The sequence below is a fragment of the Elephantulus edwardii genome, unplaced genomic scaffold (assembly GCF_000299155.1).
Source record: "Elephantulus edwardii isolate Elephantulus edwardi_28Jun2011 unplaced genomic scaffold, EleEdw1.0 scaffold00221, whole genome shotgun sequence".
In the NCBI taxonomy this organism is placed as follows: domain Eukaryota; kingdom Metazoa; phylum Chordata; class Mammalia; order Macroscelidea; family Macroscelididae; genus Elephantulus; species Elephantulus edwardii.
The window spans coordinates 846,963-869,087 of record NW_006399971.1 but is presented as its reverse complement, the minus strand read 5'-3'; the positions used below and the strand labels follow the sequence as shown (position 1 = coordinate 869,087).

The 22,125-nt window shown below is 37.4% G+C and overlaps 1 protein-coding gene across 1 annotated transcript in view; it reads left to right on the top strand.

Annotated features, from left to right (window-relative positions):
• Positions 1-8,642, top strand: part of BTN2A1 (butyrophilin, subfamily 2, member A1) — an 18,869-nt gene extending 10,227 nt beyond the window's left edge. Inside the window, exons 3-7 of the mRNA XM_006898147.1 lie at positions 1,466-1,594; positions 6,412-6,432; positions 6,656-6,676; positions 6,876-6,902; positions 8,077-8,642. Of these exons, the coding sequence (XP_006898209.1) occupies positions 1,466-1,594; positions 6,412-6,432; positions 6,656-6,676; positions 6,876-6,902; positions 8,077-8,642 (764 nt within the window). The remainder of the gene's footprint in view (positions 1-1,465; positions 1,595-6,411; positions 6,433-6,655; positions 6,677-6,875; positions 6,903-8,076) is intronic.
• The last annotated feature ends 13,483 nt before the right edge of the window (positions 8,643-22,125 follow it).

The window sequence follows — 22,125 nt, the reverse complement described above, 5'->3', positions numbered from 1 at the left end:
TCAAATGGATTATTCTCCTTTATCTTGTTGTGGTGCTCGAGTATTTTATAAATTCTAGATATAAGTCCCTTGTCTGACATGTCATTACCAAAAACTTTTCCCAGTCTGTGGCTTCTCTTTTTACCCTGTTAGAGAAGTTTCTGGATGCGCATAGAGTCAAGAAAATAAAGAGAGGGGTAAATAACTAAGTTTCTTGACCTAGTGAGTAAAGAAGTTGTACTGCTAATGCAAAGGCATTGGTTCGAATCTACCAGCTACTATGTAGTGGCAACGTGGGGAGAAGATGGACATTTTTCTCTCCTGTGATTTATAGCCTCTGAAAGCCTGCAGGAGGGTCAACTATGAGTCTATTCTGACTTGAGTGTACATAACAAGTTATTGATATATACTTGCAAACAGAAGAAAGGTCTTAAGGAACATTAGAGAGAGAATAGTGAGTTGAAATGAGAATATGGGGAAATGCAAATCAGTAACCCTTGAGTAGTAATGGTAGAGAGGGAAAATATTGCTTTTTAATATTCATACAACTTGAAATGGCTAATTTACCATTAATTAACTAAAATTATTCAATACATTCAAAAGCATGTTGTAGAAATTTTGAATAAAGATGCCCTGGTGAAATTTTTGAACAAACATTACTAAGTAGAAAATATTGGCATATTGTTTTTGTTGTGTACCGTTGAGTTGGAGTTGACCTATAGCTGACCCTCCAGTGGGTTTTCAGAGGCAGTTGATAGAATGGGAAGAGATTGGCCATTCTTTTCCTGCTGAGCAACTCCTGGATTTGAGCTGTGTGCCTTCGGCATTGCAGTGCAACTTCTTACAATTCAGCCACCAGTGCTCATTTAAACTGCTAACTGCTGTGCACTGCAGAAGGTTCATTGCCTTGATATAAAATTCTGTCTCTGTGACCTGGAACTCTTTTAAGCCTCTAATCCAAGATTACCAGAATGTCTTTTTCATTTGTAGAGGAGGTCCACACACCTTTCCTCTCTATATATTGTTAGGTTCACATACCTGAATATATAAAAAGGAGATGGATAAAAAGCAAGTAAGAAAACTTAAGGTTAGAAGATACAGAGAAAGAGGGAGAAGTAGATGGAGAAAATGTATTTTGTAGGTTTTAAAAAAAATTATAAAAGAATCAGTTGTTGCAAATGATGTAATGGTAAGCTAACATTTTAAAATTATGGATGTTGAGGTCCTTTAACTTCATATTTTCAAATTGCTTAAAATTTAATGTTTTGAATTAGCTTATGGGTTTCTGTTCTTTGAGAAGCAGCAAGAAATAGGATATTCTTCAGGATTCTTGACTTTCTTAGAATTGCAGGAAGGGCTGTGGTGCTTAGAATCTCTGGCTGTCCTAGTAATATATCTTTGGAGAAAGCATCTGGAAATTTACCCCTAGAACCCACGTCATCTTGTGTTTATTTGAATTTTACATGAGATAATCTTTGTTTTTCAGGTGCCTTATTCCCTAAGAATAATCCTTCGACAGTTGGGCTGGCTGTGTTCCTTGGTCTACTGATTGTTTCCATAGTGATCATCTTGGTTGTATGCAAGATTAAACTCAAGAAAGTTAGAAATGATAGAGGTTAGTGTGTGTGTGGAGGGTAGGGTAGGGGAGAAGCTGACATTATTTGTGAAGAAATCAGTAGGTGATGTAAAAACTAAAGCAATGAATAGGCATTATTGAGTATTTAATCCTTAATATTTGAATAGGAAGAGCAAGTCCATCTGTGTAGGCTTTGCTCTGCATGGGTGGATAATAGAGGCTGTCTGGTCAAGGCCAACCATCTCCTGAAAGTAATACCACATATATTTGGTTAATGGTATTTTGAAATTTCTGGGTCCTGAATCTGTTTCATTGTTCAATGATATCAAGTTTGTTGAGACTCATAGTGACCCTCAGAGTGACAGCAGCACTGAACTGGTTAATACTATTCTATCCTCCAATAGCTGCTGTGATTGAGTCCACTGTTGCAACCACGGTGTCACTTTATCTCAGCCAGAAACCAACATTTATTATTGAGCTCAGTGATGATTAAATGCCCTATGATGATTCTTTGTTAACTGGAATCCTGGGGTTAATTAGTGTACCTTTTTATATGATCAAAATTACAATGACAACCTTCTTTGGAGTTAGGATTGAAGCATAGACCAGTAACTAGAACATTTCCTTATGAATATCAAGCAAAAAAAAAAAGACAGTTCACACAGTTGTCACCTGGTCAGTGCATATTACAAATTCAATCTTAAGCTCAAACTCAAAATCATTGCCATCAAGAGGAAACTAATGCATAGCTGACCCTCCAGAAGGGTTTTGGAGGATAAAAAAATCAACAATAATCAACATTATGATAGATAGAAAAAAGATTGAAGCTGCCAACAATTTCATCTTACTTGGATCCACAATCAACACTTGGCACCAGCAGTTAAGAAATAAAAAGATTTTTTTATCATGTTGCATTGGAAAAGTTTGCTGTCAAGGATCCCTCTAAGGTATTAAGGAACAATGTCAGTTTAAAGACTAAGACCCATATGATTTAAGCCATGTTTTTTTCATAACTTATTAAACATTTGAAAGTTGGAGAATGAGTAAGGATGACAGAAGAAGAATCAATGCGTTTGAGCTGTCGTCTTGGAGAAGAGTACTGACTATCTCAAGAACTGCCAGAAGAAGAAACAAAAATGTCCTGGAGAAGGACAGCCAGGGTGCTCCTTTGAGTCAAGAATGGTAAATCTTTGCCTCATATATTTTGGAAATATTGTTAAAACGTGTGGTCCTTGGAAAATTATATAATGTTTGGAAAGGTGGAGAGTCGGTAAAAGAGGAAAGCTCTCAACAAGATGGACTGACGTAGTCACTGCAATAATCGTTATTATTATTATGTACCATTGAGTCGGGATAGACAGCTGCCCATCCAGTAGAATATAAGAGGCAGTTAGTAGCAATTCCTTGAAACTAAGCCACTAGAGCTCCCTGTATGTGACGATGGATTCAAGTATAGCAGAAATGATGAGGGTTGCACAGGATGGAGATCACTGAGTCATAGTTGACTTGACAGCACCTAATAACAACAAATTACACTGGAGGAGATTGCTCATCCCTCTCTCTTCAAGCTGCTGGTGGATAATAATTGCTAAAGAGGCACTGCCTTTGAGTTGACAGGGCAACTCCCTACAGACTATACAAAGAGAGCTCTCATAGGAAAGCCATGTATGACTTGCCTTTTTACTTCCACCCCACCCTTTCTCTACAGTATATATCAATTTCTCTGCTTCCCAATTTTATTGTTTTCTCCAAATAAGGCTGATGTCCTTGGCTTTAGAGTCCTTTATGTTTCCCTGAAGTCCATGAGTTCCTTGGACGAATTCTTCTGAAATATTTTTACCAGGGATGCATCCAGCCTGAAGAAGCTCTCTTGTTCAGTTTTATTATTTATTGTCTGACTTTTTTTTTTTCAGTTTCCAGTATCCTGAGGAAGACCTGCCTGCCAGCATGATTTAAATGACCAAGTTCTAATCTGTCCTGTATGAAGTTAAATTGACAAAAGTGGCAGTAAATTTGGTTTTTTATTTAGTTCTAAATTCAAAGTCCAACTTGGAGAAACAGGGCTCTGCTACCTGTTGCCAAATAACCTAGTCTTGAAGAGAGGGGTCAAAGTCGAAAAACAAGCAAACCACCAAACCCAGAAATTTCACTGACATGCATGCAAGTGAAAGGCAGGAACCTTGAGGTTCCCAAATTTGCCTCTCCCTTGTTACAGGTGAAAAGGATTTACAAAGTGGTGGGGGAAATCAGGGGTGAGAATTTCCACAGTGTCTTCTCTTGTCCAGATGTCTGGGCCTGGTGACAATTCTGGGCAAGTGTAGATTCTGTTTTGAGAGCCAAGACAGCTGATGCCTTCTAATGTTTTACAACCAAAAGGAGAGTAATTCCCCTGGTACAAAATTATAAGAGAATCCCCTCCAACTAATGAGTTCTTTAAATTATTTAGCAACTGGGTGAACAAACATGATAAACAGAGAAGGTAGGTTTAAAATTAAGAGAGAAAAGAAAGAAAAAACACAACCCCACCTTTCTTTCTTTTAAAAAATTATAAAAAGAAACATCTGTATTATTTAGACTATTTTGAGATATTCTTATTTATTCATTTGGTAATCAGCTCCTTATTAACTCTTTTATTAGCTCAAGCTGAAGCCTTTCCTACTTAAAGTGATGCAAAATGCTCCTTTAAGCTGCTACAGTGTATTTATTTGAAGAAGCTAGATTCCCCCTACCACAAATATATTAGAAGGTAGATATTTACTACTTTATCATGGTCAGATGATAAAAGATGAGCAAAGCTGAAGTGTAATGAGATGCATACAATTGTACTATAATATTGCTTTGTTACTTATCAGTCTGTACAATTCTGATCACTAATCAGTAATAAATTGCTATGGAGTTAAATCTAACTCATGGCAACCCTATGTATGCCAGAGTGGAAATGTACTCCATAGGTTTTTCTTTTTCTTTTTTTGCTATGGAGTTAAATCTAACTCATGGCAACCCTATGTATGCCAGAGTGGAAATGTACTCCATAGGTTTTTCTTTTTCTTTTTTTTTAAGTACAATTTTATTTTGTGATTTTAATGAACATTTACAGATAAGTTAGATTTTCATTTATTCATTGTGCGTTTTACTCCTTTACACACCCTTCCCCTTCCCTCAGTTCACTTTTTTAACAACAACAACAACAACAACAATTCATTCATTTTTTCACAATTACCTACCTCCGCCACCATCCCAGTCCTCTTTGCAGTGATATATCACTTATTCTGGGTTGTTGTTTAATGATATATTACTTTTAGACAGTTCTTTCTTTCATTTGTTCCAATACGATGGTTATTATCTGTCCACTCTTATCCTATTCTCCTCCCAAACCCCCATATCCGTCTTGCTTTAAATGGCACTATGCAGTATTTGTCCTGTTGTGACTGAGATATTTCACTCATCATAATGTCCTCCTGGGTCGCCCATGTTGTGTAATGTTTTATGAGTTTATTGTTTTTCAATGTTGCATATTATTCAATTGTATAAATATATCATAGGTTGTCGATCCATTCATTTGTTGATGGGCATTTGGATTTCTTCCACCTCTTTTCTACTGTAAATAGCCCAGTCTTTTTAACAAATGGTGTAGGCAAAATTGAAAAGCCATCTGTAGAAAACTCAAGCAATACCCACACCTAACACCATATAAAAAACTAATTCAAGGTGGATCAAAGACCTAGAAGTAAAACCAAAGACTAGAAATTTTATTAGAGAAAAGCTTTGAAGAATGAACTCTAGAAGCCCTAATCCACAGTATGAACAAGCTTTCAAGCTCTATAGGCTTTCAATGATTGATTTATGAGAAGTAGATTATTAGGGCTTTCGTAGCAGTTAGCTATGATTGAACTCAAACTTCTAATGTTTTGGTTAGAAGCATAATTTGTTAAGTAAGTGTTTATATTACTCAGGGACTCACATTTACTTAAATTAATTTATGTTACTATTAGGAGCTCTGGTGACCTAGTGGCAAGAAGCTGCACTGCAATCCCAAAGACTCCATTCAAATCCACCAGCTGTTCTGTGGGCTAAAGATGGACAATCTCTTCCTGTGCAATTAACTGCCTCTAGAATCCTGTGGGAGGGTTAACTATGGGTCCGTTCTGACTTTAAAGTACAAAACAACAACACATCTCTCAAAATGGTTCATAATGGGTGCACAGGGAGCAGAGGTGTTGAAATGTAATTCATCACATTAACAAAGGAAAGAACAAGAACCACATGATCCTATCAAATTATGCAGAAAAGGACTTTGACAAAATCTAATACCTGATTAAAACACTTAGCAAAATAGGAAGAGAAGGGAATTTCTTCAACATAGTAAAAAGTATAATAAAGTGGACTGGGGTGGCGGGGGGGACTGTATAACAATGAAATAATTTTTTTTCCAAAGAGAAAAGCTAATTGGGGGAGGGATGAGGTGGAGGAAAATGAGTAACAATGAATGAATGGAAATCCAGGTTCTCTAAAAACTTTCATTAAAATCTCAATTAAAAAAATTAGCCCTTCCCACAAAGTGGACTCTCAATCAAGAAATAGTTACTGAATTACTAGAGGGTCTCCCCCTCCTGCCCCAGTTATTTCATGAATATCCTGCAGGGAAACTATAGAAATTCAGTATCAGGTTATATGTAATCCAAGAATCATTGTAGTAATCATAAAGAGCAGTTATATTCTAATAATTTAGGTAATGCATATGATGAGGTAGAGTTCAGATTCCAGTAATCTGATTCAAATCAGCCCTCATATTTCCATAGGTCCAAAGCATACTATCAAATTTCTTAGAATTAATATTTCCCTTATTTTCTTTTTAGATAATATCCATGACAACTTTGGTAAGTTTTGTCTTTCTTTCATATTATCCTAAATTGAAAATATAATCAGTGTTTGCTCAACCCACTAATCTCTCTCTAAAACTGGTTGCATGTATGATGAATGGGAGTTCAACAAATTTCAGCAATCTGACTCAAATATTCATGATATCTCCAGGTTATATAATACTAAATTCTACCATGACATTTCTTGGAATTTAATGCCCTCTCTTTATTTTGTTTGTAGAGAAAGTCAATAAAGAACTTGGTAAGTTTTGTGTTTCATTCATATGCTAAATTGAAGATACAGTCTATGTCTATGTCATAACTTATCTCTCTCTGTGATTGGTGGTAGAGAGAAGAAAACTCTTGGGAAAAGAGGGTAAGTAATATTGATTTTCATCTTGATAAAATCTTTGTCCTGCTCAGTCATTCAGTTAATATCAGAATTCTCTATTTGATTATAGGTCTGGATAGAGTTCGACAATATGCAGGTAAATAGGAAGTGACTAGTAAGCGGTAAAAAATTACTTTATGATTGACAATCAACAACTTTGTAGTTCTATCATAAAATAATATTTTTATAGATAAAGTTCTATATGATACTTTTTAACTAATAAAAGAATCTGAATCTGATTATATGAACCTTATAATTAAATATAAACTAACAGGTCACGTGAGAGATATCATTTGACTGAATGTTAGAAAACACAGCTTTATAGGAATGTAGAAACTATGCAAAGCTATAGATATGTGGCCATAATATGATACAATGAGATTATTATTCTGAAATGTAGGGGATAGATCAATCCAAAATATATATTCACTTTTATCATATCAATACCATAATGACAAAGATTTTACAAAGCCATTGTAAAGCAGAGATTTTGTTTTCTGTTCTTTCTCTTCTCTTCTTGAAATCATATTTCTTTTATCTTTATGAGATCATAACCTTTAGCATAAATTTTTTGCTGATATTAAAAAAGGAAAGAATAACAAGCTCTCTTAACCTAATTTGTCTATGCAATTATCACCATAGTTTTTTTATTTTATAGTAAAACTCTCCAAAATAGTTTTTTTTTCTCATTTGTATTCTCTCATATATCTATTGATTATTCTGATAAAAAACAAAACAAAACCCCAATCCTGAAAGTTATCATCTCAATGGTCCTCTATGGTCCTTCATTCGTCCTCTCTATTTTTTTAAATATCTGACTATGTCTTCTTCTACTCTCCTTTTCCCCTCTTCTCCAGTTTTACAAGCCTCCTTTAAAATATTGGACATGCTTCTGCCTCAATGTTTTGCCCTTGACATGGCCTCAGATTATTATATGTTATGCTTTCATTCTTCATGTTAGGCCTGTTAGTCCTCGTGTAATTATGAAATAAATATTGATATTTAGATTATTGGTAAAGATATTTCACTGTAATTAGTTTACCAGTAAGTTTCAAAGTTAAGACAATTTGGAAGTTTTCTCCCAAGAATAGAGTTTCAGATTTATGAGTTGAGTGGCACCATAGATGTTGCCATAATTATGATATTAATTTCATTTTCTTCTCTGTATATTTAAAGACTTGTTTTATTTCTCCTGTTTTGATCTCTCCCTTCAAGGCTGAAAGGTCTTTTCTTACAATTTGTGCTTAATTGTTCTTCTTATTCCTATGCAGAAGACATAATCCTGGATAAAGACACTGCTCATCCTTATCTTCATGTGTCAGATGATGGAAAAACAGTGACATCTTTGCAAGAAAAGCGGGTCGTGTCTGACATTCCTGAACAATTTGATACTATGGTGGCTGTATTAGGTCAGAACACCTTCTCTAATGGTGATCATTATTGGGAGGTCAGTGTACAGGGAAAGAACAGGTGGACAATAGGATTGTGTGTGGCCTCAATTAACAGGAAAGGACAAGATATATCTGCTCATCCTAAGAATGGTTTCTGGACACTTTGCCTGAAGAATGGTGTTTATAAGGCCCTTTCTACTCCTCATTCTACCCTTCAGGTTCCAGAACACATTTCGACTGTGGGAATTTTTCTGCAGTATGAAAAAGGTTTGATATCTTTCTACAATGTGACAGATTTTACCATTCTTTATATATTCAAAATAGAATCCACTGAAAAACTGAAGCCATATTTCTACCCTGGACCTTATAGTGAAGAAAACAGTGCTGGACTTACTCTCCTGAAGATATCACCAACAGGGAGTGAGTTACTTTCTGGAAAAGACTAAGATATATTTCTGCAGGGGTCAACTTCATGGACCATAATAACATACAGCAATTACTCAGTCAGGACACTGTAAGTCAGAAGTTGCAAAAGCAGTTCCTTTGTGGCCTTGTTGGGAATGAAGAATATCTCTCTTACTGGAAAATTATTACTGCTCATCCCAACAGTCCTTCCTCCTTTAAGAAGGACTTCCTTTTTTCTCTGCTGTTCCTAAGAAACTAGTTAGCTACTTCCTAATTACTGTTTTTCCTTTCTCAATATATGTTTTTCTTGTTGAGGTGTTGGAGTATTCTACAAATTTTAAATATGAACCCCTTATCAGATATGTCATTACAAAATATTTTTTCCCAGTCTGCAGATTTTCTTTTACCCTATTGGAGACATTTTTGGATGTGCATAGGGATTTGATTCTTACTAGGTCCCATTCATCTATTTTATTCTCTCCTGTTATAGGTTTTCAAGATGTGTGGAAGACTGTTCATAATGTGGGTTAGGGCTTCTACAGTTCTTCCAAGCTTTTATCTCATGAAATTTATAGTCCTTGGTTTTAGTTCTAGGTCCTTGCTCCACTTTGAGATGATTTTTATGTATGGTGTGAGGTGTGGATCTTGCTTGAGTTTTATGCAGATAGTTTTCCAATGTTGCCAGCACCATTTATTAAAGAGGCTTTATTTCTCCATATAAACTGATTTTATCTCCTTGTCAAAAATCAGTTGACTATAGGTAAATGAGCTGATTTATGGGTTTTCAATTCTATTCCATTGATCTATGTGTCTTTCACTATACCAGTACTACACTGTCTTGACCACCATGGTTGTTTAGTAAGATTTGAGATGCCTCATTCCTTGTTTCTCTTTTTTCAGGAGTCCTTTACTTATTCTTTATTCAAGGGTCTCTTTCATTCCAGAGGAAGCTGGAAATAACATTTTCCATGTTATTGAAAAATGGAATTTGTGTTTGTATTGGGATTGCCTTTAATAGAATTATCGTTTACACAATATTGAGTCTTCCTATCTATAAGCTTGGTATATTCTTCCATTTTTCCAGAACTCTTTTTGTTTCTTTTAGTAATGTTTTGTAATTTTCTTTGTAATAAATCTTTTTTGTTTCTAGTTACATTTACTCCCAAGTATTTAACCTTGTGGTTAGCTATTATAATGGGCATTGTTTTTCTTAGCCCCATTTCTATAAGCTCTCTGTCACTGTAGAGAAATCCAATTGATTTTTGTATATTGATCTTGTATCCTGCCACCTTGGTGACTTGCTCCACTGTATCCAATAATTTTCTTACTGAGTCTTTAGGGTTTTTTAGTTGATCTATCATGTCATCTGCATATAGAGATAATTTTACCTCCTCTTTGCCAATTTGGATATCTCTTATTTCCTTCTCTTATTGCTTTCACAAAGACTTCCAATATGATATTAAATAGAAGAGGTGATAGTGGGCATCCTTGCCTAGTTCCTGTTCTCAAAGGGAATGCCTTTAATCTCTCTCCATTGAGAACAATGTTGACTCTTGGTTTTGCATAGATATTTTTTACTATGTTGAAGAAATTTACTTCTATTGCTATTTTGTTGACTATTTTAATCAGTAATGGGTGCTGGATTTTGTCAAAGGCCTTTTATGCATCAATTGATAGGATCATGTGGTTCTTGTTCTTTGCTTTGATAATGTGATGCATTACACAGATTATTTTTTTTGTATGTTGAACCATCCTTGCAAACCTGTTATGAATCCCACTTGGTCACAACCTAATTGCAAAATGGGCACAGGATATGAATAGATACTTCACCAAAGAAGACATTCAGATAGTAAATGAACATAGGAATAAATGTTCAAAATCCCTAATTCTCAGAGAGATGCAAGTCAAAACAACTATGAGATATTATCTCACTCCGTTAACAATAGCAAAGTTCAACAAAATAGGAAACAACAAATGCTAGCAAGATTGTGGAGAGATCAGAAGCTTATTCACTGCTGGTGGGAGTGTAAAAATTTGCAACCACTATGAAAGGTGAGTTGATGTTTTCGAAGAAAACTATAAATAGAAATATCATTTAATCCAGAAACTCTACTACTAGTAATATACCCTAAAGAAACCGGAGCTTCCGCCCAAACAGATAAATGCATACCCATGTTTATTGCTGTGTTATTTACAATAGCAAGGAGATGGAAGCAACCTAAGTGCCCAAACAAATGGATAGAAAAACGATGGTATATTCACACAATGGAATACTACACAGCACTGAAAAATGAGGAACTCATAAAATAGTACACAACATGGGTAACCCCGGAGAATGCTATGCTGAGTGAAATCCCAGTCACAAAAGGACAAGTACTGCATAATACCACTGTTATAAAACAGGACTGACATAGGGGTTGGGAGGAAACAAGGAAAAGAGAGGATAAGTAATGAACACTACACTGGAACAGAGGAAGGAAATAACTATTTAAAAGGCATATATGATTAGGCTTGGTTTGTATGACAACAGTCCAGAATAAGAAGTGCATAGCAAAACCGACTGGGAGGGGTAGGTGGAGAGGGAGAAAATTATGTAACAATGAAATAATATCTTCTGAAAAAATATGAACTGGGAGGTAGGGAGGAAAATATATAACAATGAATGAATGAATGTAAATCCAACTTTCTGTAAACTTTTGTTAATATCACAATTAAAAAAAAAGACAAAAATGTGATTTCTGAGATTGATTTCTGTTCCACCAATAAATTACAGTTTCTCCATCATTTTTATAGCTTTCAGTCTGCCAAAATCAGTGTCTTATATATACTTGGACCAAGAGGCAGTCGTCAGAACAGAGCAGGGCAACAGTGCATGGTTCAAAATTGGGAAGGGTGTACGCCAGGGATGTGTCCTGTCTCCATACCTTTTCAACCTGTATGCAGAGCAGATTATCCGAGAGGCTGGGCTCTATGAGGAGAAGCGTGGCGTTAGGATTGGTGGATGATCTATCAACAATCTGCGTTATGCAGATGACACAACCCTGGTCGCTGAAACTGAGGAGGACCTCATGCACTTACTGCAGAGGGTCAAGGACTGCAGCCTTCAATATGGACTGAGGCCCAATGTCAAGAAGACAAAGATTCTCACCACTGGACCAATAGGTAGCATCAGGATGGATGGTGAAGAGATTGAGATTGTTCACAGCTTCAGTTTGCTCGGCTCCACAGTCAACACTCTTGGCACCAGTAGCCAGGAAATAAAAAAATGTATTGTGATGGGAAAGTCTGAGGTTAGGGACCTCTCTAAAGTACTCAAGAGCAACGGGGTCTCTCTGGAGACTAAGGTGTGCCTGATACAGGCTATGGTTTTTGCAATCACTTGTTATGCATCAGAGAGTTGGACAATGACCAAGGAGGATAGAAGGAGAATTGACGCCTTTGAGCTGTGGTGCTGGAGAAGAGTATTGAATGTACCATGGACTTCCAAGAAAACAAATAAATTCATCCCAGAGAGGGTTAAACCAGGCTGCTCCTTGGAGGCAAGGATTCTGGGGCTTCGCCTGACATACTTTGGACATGTTGTAAGGAGAGACAGGTCTTTAGAGAGGGACATCATGCTGGGCAGAGTGGAGGGACAGCGCAGGAGGGGAAGACCCTCTATGAGGTGGATTGATTCAGTGACTGGGGTAATCGGGATTGGCGTGTCAGAGGCAATGAGATTGGCACAGGATAGAGCAGGGTTTAGGGCTGTTGTACATAGGGTCGCTATGAGTCGCAAACGACTTGACGGCACATAACAACAACAACAACAACAACAATATATACAATACTATACTGAAAATATTGAATTGAGCAAAATGGAATGTTATCAACTAACAGACTGATTACAAAGTCATTTTCTTGCAGTGTCCATACATATCTCCTTTCCCTGTGCTCCTTAAGTCACATGGCTACAATAGTGCATCTGAGAAACAGTCCATGCTATTTTCCTTTAGAGTCTTTATTACTAAACATTATGTTAGTCTATTCTCTCTCTATATATAATCAAAAGACAAATTACATTGGAAAAATCTGCTGTCAGATACCTCTTTAGAGTACTGAAAACTAGCAACGTCAGTCTAGAGACTAAGATGCACCTAACCCAGGTCATGGTTTTCATCATTGCTTGCTATTCAACAGAGAGCTGGACAATGACTACAGAGAATAGAAATGTTGATGCCTTGGGGCTGTGATTCTGGAGAACAGTCTTGAACATACCATGGACTGCCAAAAGAATAAATAGAACTGTCTTACAGAGGGTAAAACCAAGTTGCTCCTTGGAGGCTAGGGTTTTGAAGTTCTGTCTCACATACTTTGGGCATGTGTTCCTGGAGAAGGACATCATGGTTGGAAGGACGGAGGGACAGTGTAGGAGAGAAAGACCCCAGACAAGACGGACTGATACTGTAACTGCGGCATTGGGTGTAGGTATGTTGGAATCAGTGAGATTGGCTCAATATAGGGCAGGCTTCAGAGCTGCTGTATGTAGGTTTTCTCTGCATCGCAGGTGACTTGAGGGCACACAACAACAACAACATATGTATATACTTTATATATATTATAAAACAACCATAAAATGGCTGAAATTAAAAAAAAAAACACAACTAACAACATCCAAACCCACCACAGGGAAAAAACCCAAAGAAGCCAGCAATGTCGTAGATCAAGTTGTTGAACACACACATATTGTTGGTGAGAATAAAAAATGGTTAACCTCAAGAAAAACAGTTTCCTATCAAACTTAAGCATGCAGTTTGACATTGTTCTGACAAAACTAGGCCTATGATAAATTTGTAGTTAGCAATATCACTCCTAAGAATGCGACTCATAGTGACCCTATGCCCTAAACTCTGCCCTATCTTGTGCCAATCTCACCATCTCCAACACACCTATCCCCATAATCCCAGTCACTGAATTAATACATCTCATCGGGGGTCTTCCTCTCCTACATTGTCCCTCCACCCTCCCAAACATGATGTCCCTCTCCAACGACTGGTTCTTCCTTGCAACATTTCCAAAGTATGTCAGTTGAAGCTTCAGAATCCTTGCCTCCAAGGAGCAGCCTGGCCTCCCCCTCTTCAGGACAAACCTGTTCATTTTCTAAGCAGTCCATTGTATATTCAACAGTCTTCTCCAGCACCACAGCTCAAAGGCGTCAATTCCCCTTCTATAATCCCTAGTCATTGTCCAGCTCTCTGATGCATAGCAGGTGATTGCAAAGACCATGGCATGTGTCAGGTGCACCTTAGTCTCCAGACTGACATCATTGCACTTCAGTACATTAGAGAGGTCTCTAACTGCATACACTACAGAAAAAATAAATTCATATACATGAGTCAAAATATTCAGGGATATTTTATTAATACCTCATCTCATGGATCAGCATGGGGAGATTGGAAGGTCAGATCACTGTGTGAAATCAGAACTATGTGAAATGGAATATGGCCACATGAAATAATGAAATAAATGTCTACATTGCTACATAACTGCTAAATCACACCATTAGAAAATTCTGCCAAATCACCAAGAGGACACATAAGCTTAATCATCACAGCCGTTGTTATTATAACTTCACATTTCAACATTCATTCCTGCTAGACATAGATTGTTAATTTGAAAATTATTTGTGTTTTATCACCAATGTCAGATGGATCTTGGGAGAAAGCAAAGAGTACCAGAGCAATGTCTATCTCTGCTTTATTGACATTTGACTGTGTGGATCACAACAAATTGTAGCTAACCTTGAGGAAAATGGGAATCCTAGAACATTTAATTGTATTTATGTGAAACCTATACTTGGACCAGAAAGCAGTCTTCAGAACAGAGCAAGGAAACATAGTATTCTTCAAAAATCAGGAAAGGAGTGCATCAAGGATGTGTCCTGTCTCCATACCTTTCCAACTAAGTGAAGACAGATCATTCAGACAGCTGGACTTCATGAAGAGGAATATGGCATCAGGATTGGAGGAAGATTCATCAACAATCTTTGTTATGCAGATGACACAACCCTGCTTGCTGAAACTGAGGAGGATGTGAGGAGCTTGCTGCAGGTCAAGGATTGTAGTCTTCAGTATGGATTGAAGTTCAACATCAAGAAGACAAAGATTCTCACGACTGGGCAATTGACAGCATCATGACAGATGGAGAAGATTGAGGCTTTTAACAATTACAGCTTGCTTGTTTCCACAATCAACACTCTTGGCACCAGTAGTCAGGAAATCAAAAGAAGAATTGCACTGGGAAAATCTGTTGTCAGGGACCTCTCCAGAATACTGAGAAGCAACAATGTCAGTATAGAGACCAAGGTGTGCCTAATCCAAGCATGATCTTTGCAATTACTTGCTATGCAACAGAGAACTGGACAATGACCAAGGATGGCTTTGAGTTGTTAGTGCTGGAGAAATTTTGAACATAATATGGACCACCAGGAAAACAAGTAAGTCTGTCTTGGAGAGGGTGAAACCAATTCACTCACTGGAGGCTAAAATTTTTTTAAATTTAATTTTAAATTTTTTTAAATGTTTTTGAGGCTAGGATTTTGAGGCGTCATCTTGCGTACTTTGGGCATGTGGGCAGGAGTGACTGGTCCTTGAAGAAAGACATCATGCTCAGAAGGGTGGAAGGACAGTGCAGGAAAGGAAGACCCTGGGTGAGATGGATTGATACATTAACTGGGTCTAGGGGGATAGGTGGGTCAGAGTTATTGAATCTGGCTCAGGACAGGGCAGGCTTCAGAAATTTTGTACATAGAGTCACTATGAGTTGCAGGTGACTTTACAGCATCTGACAACAACAAAAACATTGTTGTAAGTGTTAATTGTTGGATAGATATCAAGAGGTGATAAATAAGAAGAAGGTGTAATAGCTAAAAACTGGAAACGACATATTCACCAGTACAGAAATTCTTACAATTGTGTGTACTCTTTGACATTATATAAAAAAGAGCCACCAATACATACAACAATATTTATATAAAGATATTATTTTGTTGACCAAACTAAAATAGACACAAAGCAATACCTACAGTGTAATATCATAAACACGAAACTTGAGCAGGTAGAACTTTGTTGTTATATGGAATCAAGTTGCCTGTGTCTAATAGTGTCCATATGTACAAGAGTTCTGAACCGTGACCTATCCTGAACCAGACTTACTGTCTCTGACACACCTACTACCATTACCTGAGTTACTGTGACAATCCATTTCACTTGAGGTCTTCCTTTCCTGCTCTGTCCCTCCACCCTTTCAAGAATGATGCCCTTCTTCAATGACTGCTCTTTCCTTGCCAAATGCCCATCTCTGAGGAGTAGCATGGTTTAACCCTCTCCAGGACAGACCTGTTTGTTCTCCTGGTGATCCATGGTATATTGAATTACTTCTCCAGTACCGTAACGCAAAGGCATTGACTTTTCTTCTGTCATCCCTAGTCAATGTCCAGCTCCCTAATGTATAGCAATTAATCTTTTGATTTCCTGTCTGTTGATTGTGGGACTGAGCAAGCTGAAATTATCAGCCATCTCAATCTCTTCTCCAGCTATCATGAGCAAATTTGCTTTTTGATGAGAATCTTTGTCTTCTTGACGTTGACCTTCAATCCATATTGAAGACTATAGTTCTTGACCTTCTTCAGCAAATGCTTTAGGTTCTCTTCAGATTGGGCAAGCAAGGTTGTGTTATCTGCTTGATGTTGGTTGTTCATAAGTCTTCCTCCAGTCCAGATGTCATATTTCTCTTCATAAAGCCCAGCCTCCAAATGACCTGTTCCACATATTGATTGGAAAGGTATGGAGACAGGATGCCTTCCTGACACTCTCCTGATTTTGAACCATGGATTGTTTTCCTTCTCCATTTTGATGAACATTTTCTAGGTTTCAAATGAGCATAATCAAGTATTCTGGGGTTTGTATTCTTCTCAACGTTAGTCACAGTTTGTTGTTATTCACACAGTCAAATGCCTTTGTATTGTAAATGAAACACAGATGGACATTCCTCTGGTATTCCCCGCTTTCAATCAAGATCCATCTAACATTAGCTATACTATCCCTAGTACCATGGCCTATTCTAAACTCAGACTGCACTTTAGGCAGTTCTCTGATGATGTGAAGTTTTAGTCGTTTTTGGATCATTTTCAGCAGAATCACAATAAAAAATTATAAATAAATTTTGAATATTTTTTAAACTGTAGTATGGAAATGAAACCCGTCTTTAAAACAGCAGTTTTAACTATTGTTTACAAAGGGAAGACAGTAATTTTATTTAACTTTACCCTAGGTATACTAATGATCATAGTTAATATCACTCTTATTGGGGAATGGGAAATTATATGCCTTCTTATTTTGTGCCCAGAGAAAGATATGAGAATACTACTGTGATTTACCTTCTGAAAATGACACCTTGAATCTAGTCATGAGAAAACAAGAGACAACCCCAAGTTTAGAAATATTTTGTAAAACAGTCATACTGTTTAAAATTAAAAGTAAAAAAAAATACTAAGGAAGGCTTAGAGATTATTACAGTTTAAAGAAGATTGAAAACATGTAACGATATGACAGATAAAGTAATATAAAGGTCTAAATTTATTCCAAACAGAAACTTAAAAACCATGAAAAAATTTATTGGAACAATTAGAATTTAAATATGAACTAATGTGTTATACCCCCAACCTACCTGAATGATCCCACTCCCAGGACCCTGTCCCCAGGAAGACCTGTCCACCTGCCCTTTTCTTTCTACCTGCCTCCTTGCTGATCTGCTCACCCACAGCTAGAAGATCTGTCCACCACCTGCCTGGATGACCTGCCCATCTGCTCTTCTGTGTACCTGCCTAGTACTCCAATATCACTAGGGGTAAAGAGATAATGAGTGTATAGAAGTCTCCAGAGGCTTGAGTTATCATATTGGGGGTTAACTAGCTAAGAGTGGAGAGGGAAGTGCAGGTGGGACAAGGCAAGAGAACAGAGAGATGCTGGTGGGGCAGGGCAGGGGACAGGACCATGGCACACTTGCCATAGGTGGAGAGAAACACAGGATTTGTTAGCTTGGAAATGAGGAAGTCTCTTTCATCTACTCTTTTGGATAAAATCCTTGTCTGTCAGATACTTCTATAAAGATAAACTTCCAAAGTAAGACAGACTAGGGAGAAGGATTGTCCAACCACTTCCAAAATAATGGGCCTTTGAAAATCCTATGCATAGTGGATTATTCTAAGATTAGACAAGCAGATATGACTATGGAGACTGAACCTTTATATTGGTAAACACAAAGGAGGATGAACAATTGCAAGCAGACACTGGTAACTGGAATGTGGAATTTGAGAAATATGAATGTAGGAAAGTTGGACAATGGGATGTGTCACTGTCTGTTCCCTGGCAACCTACAGTGATGCCCTGATGGGAGTAAGCACGACAGAAATACACCACTCTGGGAGAGGATCTAACTCAATTTTATTGGGATAAGCAGTGCACTCATATACACAGGAAGGCAGGATAGAATGGTTTCAGACATGGGACTTGTGGATTGGTTAGGAGAACTTCAGCCTCATGTGGACCACTCCCAGCTCAACAGACAGGGCAGCTGTCTTCCCAGGTGGTGAGCTTTCTCAAGCCGGTACAGTCAAACAAAGGGGAACTTTCTCTAGCTCATATTAAAGGCTGTTGGGAGGCTTGCACTTATCTGGAGCTTAGGCAATCTGTCCTGGCTGGAAGCCTTCCCTTCCTCCCCAACATTCCGCAACAGGGATGAATATAAATATTGACATACAAGGCATTAGTAAATGAGAGAAGGATTGGCATGGGGCATTTGATAATTATATTATCAGATAATTATATTACCTACTCTGCTAGGAAAGAAAAGATGAAGACAAATGGGGTCACATTCATAGTTTAAATGACCATTTCTTGATCCATACTGAAATACAATGTGGTGAGTGACAGGATACTATCCATATGCATACAAGGAAAACCTGTTAACACCACTCTCATTCAAATATATGCACCAACAACTAGAAATAAAGAGGAGGAAATAGAAATTTCTACCAACTTTTGCAGTCAGAAATTGATCAAACATGCAAATAATAATGAGAGACTGGATAGCAAAAGTTGGAAATAAGGAAGGAGGATCAGTAGTCAGAAGCTGTGAACTTGGTGACAGAAATGAGGCTGGAGACAGAATAATAGAATTTGTACAAGCTATGATTTATTTATTGTAAAGACCTTTTATAAGAAACACAAATGGCAACTTTACACATGGACCTAATATTTTGGACTATACAGGAATTGGAATGATTATGTCTGTGGAAAGAATTGATGAAGAAGCTCAATATCAGCTGTGGAAACTAGGCACTGATTGTGAAACAGATAATCAGCTACTTATACACAAGTCCAAACTGAAGCTAAAGAAAATGGAATCAAATCCACAAGAACCAAAATTTGATCTTGAGTCTATCCCACCTGAATTTAAAAACCACTCAAAAACAGAGGATATTAAAAATATTATCCATGAAGAAAGAAAAAGATAATTACAATGGTAGAGGAGAATATATTACCTGAGGTGGATGACAGAAGAGTCTCTGAATATTGCACTACAAGGCTGAGAAGACAAAGCAAAGGATAGAAATCAGAAATTTAAGGAGAAGATTTCCAAGAGCAACTCGAGAAGACAAAGTATTACAATTAAATGTGTAAAGAGGTGGTGTCAGAAAATCAAAAGAGACAAACTTAGCATTTCATAAGCTGAAGAAACTGGAGAACAAATTTAAACCTTGATTTGGAATTCTTTTTTTTATAATTTTTAATTTTTTTACAGAGGTTTTGGATTTCCATTCATTCATTGCCACAATTTTCTCCCTTCCCACCCCTCCCCACCAGCTTGCTTCCCCCTCCAAAGAGAGAAAAAAAAAAAAAAAAGAAAAAAAATTCCTTCATTAGTATACAATTCCCATGTCCCTTCCCCCCACCCCCCACCCTGAGTACACTTCTCTATGCAACCTTAATTCTGGATTCCTGTGCTAACCATGATAATCATATATCACTTCCAATCTGTTCTTTCCCTCATCTGTCAGGGTGGGGGTATGACAGAAAAAACTGGATAAATTATGTATATTGTATTGAAACAGATGAAACCGATGATTTGGAATTCTTAAAGATGCAATGGGCATGCTGCAACCACTGTGGAAGGTGGTGTGGCACTTTCTCAAAAAGTTGCAAAGAGAGATACCATTTGACCCAGCAATTCTACCCCAAAGAGACCACAACTGCCACCTAAACAGATATATGCACACCCATGTTTAGCGTGGCTTTGTTCACAATAGCAAGGAGTTGGAAACAACCTAAGTGCACATCAACAAACGGATGGATAGAGAAGTTATGGTATATTCACACAATGGAATACTACACTGCAGTGAAAAACAAGGGACTCATACAATATTATTCAAAATGAGTGACCCTAGAGGACATTATGCTGAGTGAAATCTCAGTCATAAAAGGACAAATACTGCATAATGCCACTGTCGTAAAACAAGATTGATATTGGGGTTGGACGGAGACTGAGAAAGATGGGATAAATAATGTATACTGCATTGAAATAGATGAGGGAGAAAACGGTTTAAAAGGGATATGTGACTAGGTATTATTGTCATTAAAGGAGTCCAGAATGAAGGCTGCATAGTGGAGTGGCCCTGGGGGGAGGGACTGTAAAATAATGAAAGAATTTTTCTTTGATTTTTCAAAGAGAAGAGTGTACGGCGGAGTGAGGGGTGGGCAGGAAGAAAAGTACAACAATGAATGAATGGAAATCCAAAGTCTCTGTAAACTTTCATTACAATTAATAATAATAAAAAAGGTGCTATGGGCAGAATAATAATGACGGAGAAACATCAAAAGAAGATGCAAAGAGTATACAGAGTCACTGTATCAAAAATAATTGGCTGCCACAAAATAATTTCATTAAACAACATATGAAATGGTGATGAAGGAGGAAGTTCAAACTACTCTGAAGGAACTCGCAAAACATAAGGCCCCAGGAGTTGACAGAATGTCAGTTGACATATTTCAACACACAGACGCTGCCTTGGACATACCAGGTTGTACTAGGAAATCTGGAGGGCATTTACCTGGTCAACTGATGAGAAGAGATTTGTATATCAAACAATATCATTGACATCACAACCAAGCAAAATCTTGCTAGAGAATATAAAAAAAAATTACTGGAACAATGTGTTGACAGAGAATTACCTGAAATGTAAGCTGGATTTGGAAGAGGCCACGGCACTAAGGACATCATAACTAATGTCAGGTAGTTCTTGGCTGAAAGTAGAGGGTATAAGAAGAATGTCTATCTATGTTTCATTGACTATGCAAAAACATTTGATTGTGTAGATCACAACAAATTGTGGCTAACTTTGAGAAGAAAGGACATATCAGAACACTTGATTGTGCTCATGCAAAACCTATACTTGGATCAGGAAGCAGTTGTCAGAACAGAGCAAGGACACTGTGTGGTTCAAAATCAGGAAAGGATTGCATCAGGGATGCAGCCTGTCTCCATACCTTTTAAATCTCTGCTCAGAACAGATAATTCTGGAGGTTGGACTTTTTGAGGAGGAATGTAGCATCAAGATTGGAGGAAGACTCATCCACAACCTGTGTTACACAGATAATACAAACTTACTTGCTGAAATGAAGGAAACTTGAAGCATTTGCTACAGATGGTCAAAGACTATATAGTCTTCAATATGGATTGAAGCTCAAAATCAAGAAAGCAAAGATTCTTACCACTAGGGCAATTGGCAGCATCATGATAGATAGAGAAGAGATTGAGATTACTAACAATTTTAGCTTACTCAGTTCTACAGTCAACACTCTTGGCACTGTTGTTGATAAGTGCCTTGAGTCGTAGACGACTCCTTGTGAACCTATGAATGAAAGACCTGAACCTTGTATAACTTTCATCCTTTCTCCAGGTTCATAGGATTTTCGGAAGCAAGCTATTTAAAAAGTAGATGCCACTCCTTCCGAGCTTGTTTTAGTTGGGAGCTCCACCAAACACTGTCCATCATTGCTAGCCATTATTACAATTGACACATCAGTGTAACAGTGTTCAGCTTCACAGCAACCACGAGTTTGTACAACAAGTGGACAGACCAGAGCTATATGACCTAGAAGAATGTTTGACCAAAACCAATTGAAAACAGGCCTGAGGCCCGCGGATTAAGTAAATTCATTTTATTAAATGAAATGTGCAAGAGTTGGAGTCAGAAAATCAAAAGGGCCGAACTCGCTCAGCATATCTTAAGCTCAAGGAACTGAAGAATTCAAACCTCGAGTTGCTATAATCAAGGATGCTTTCGGCAGAATGTTAAATGATCCAGGAAGTATTAAAAGAAGATAGAAAGAATATACTGAGTCATTGTATCGAAAGGAATTGGCAGACACAGAAGAATTTCATGAAACAACATATGAGCAAGAGCCTATGGTGATGAAAGAAGAA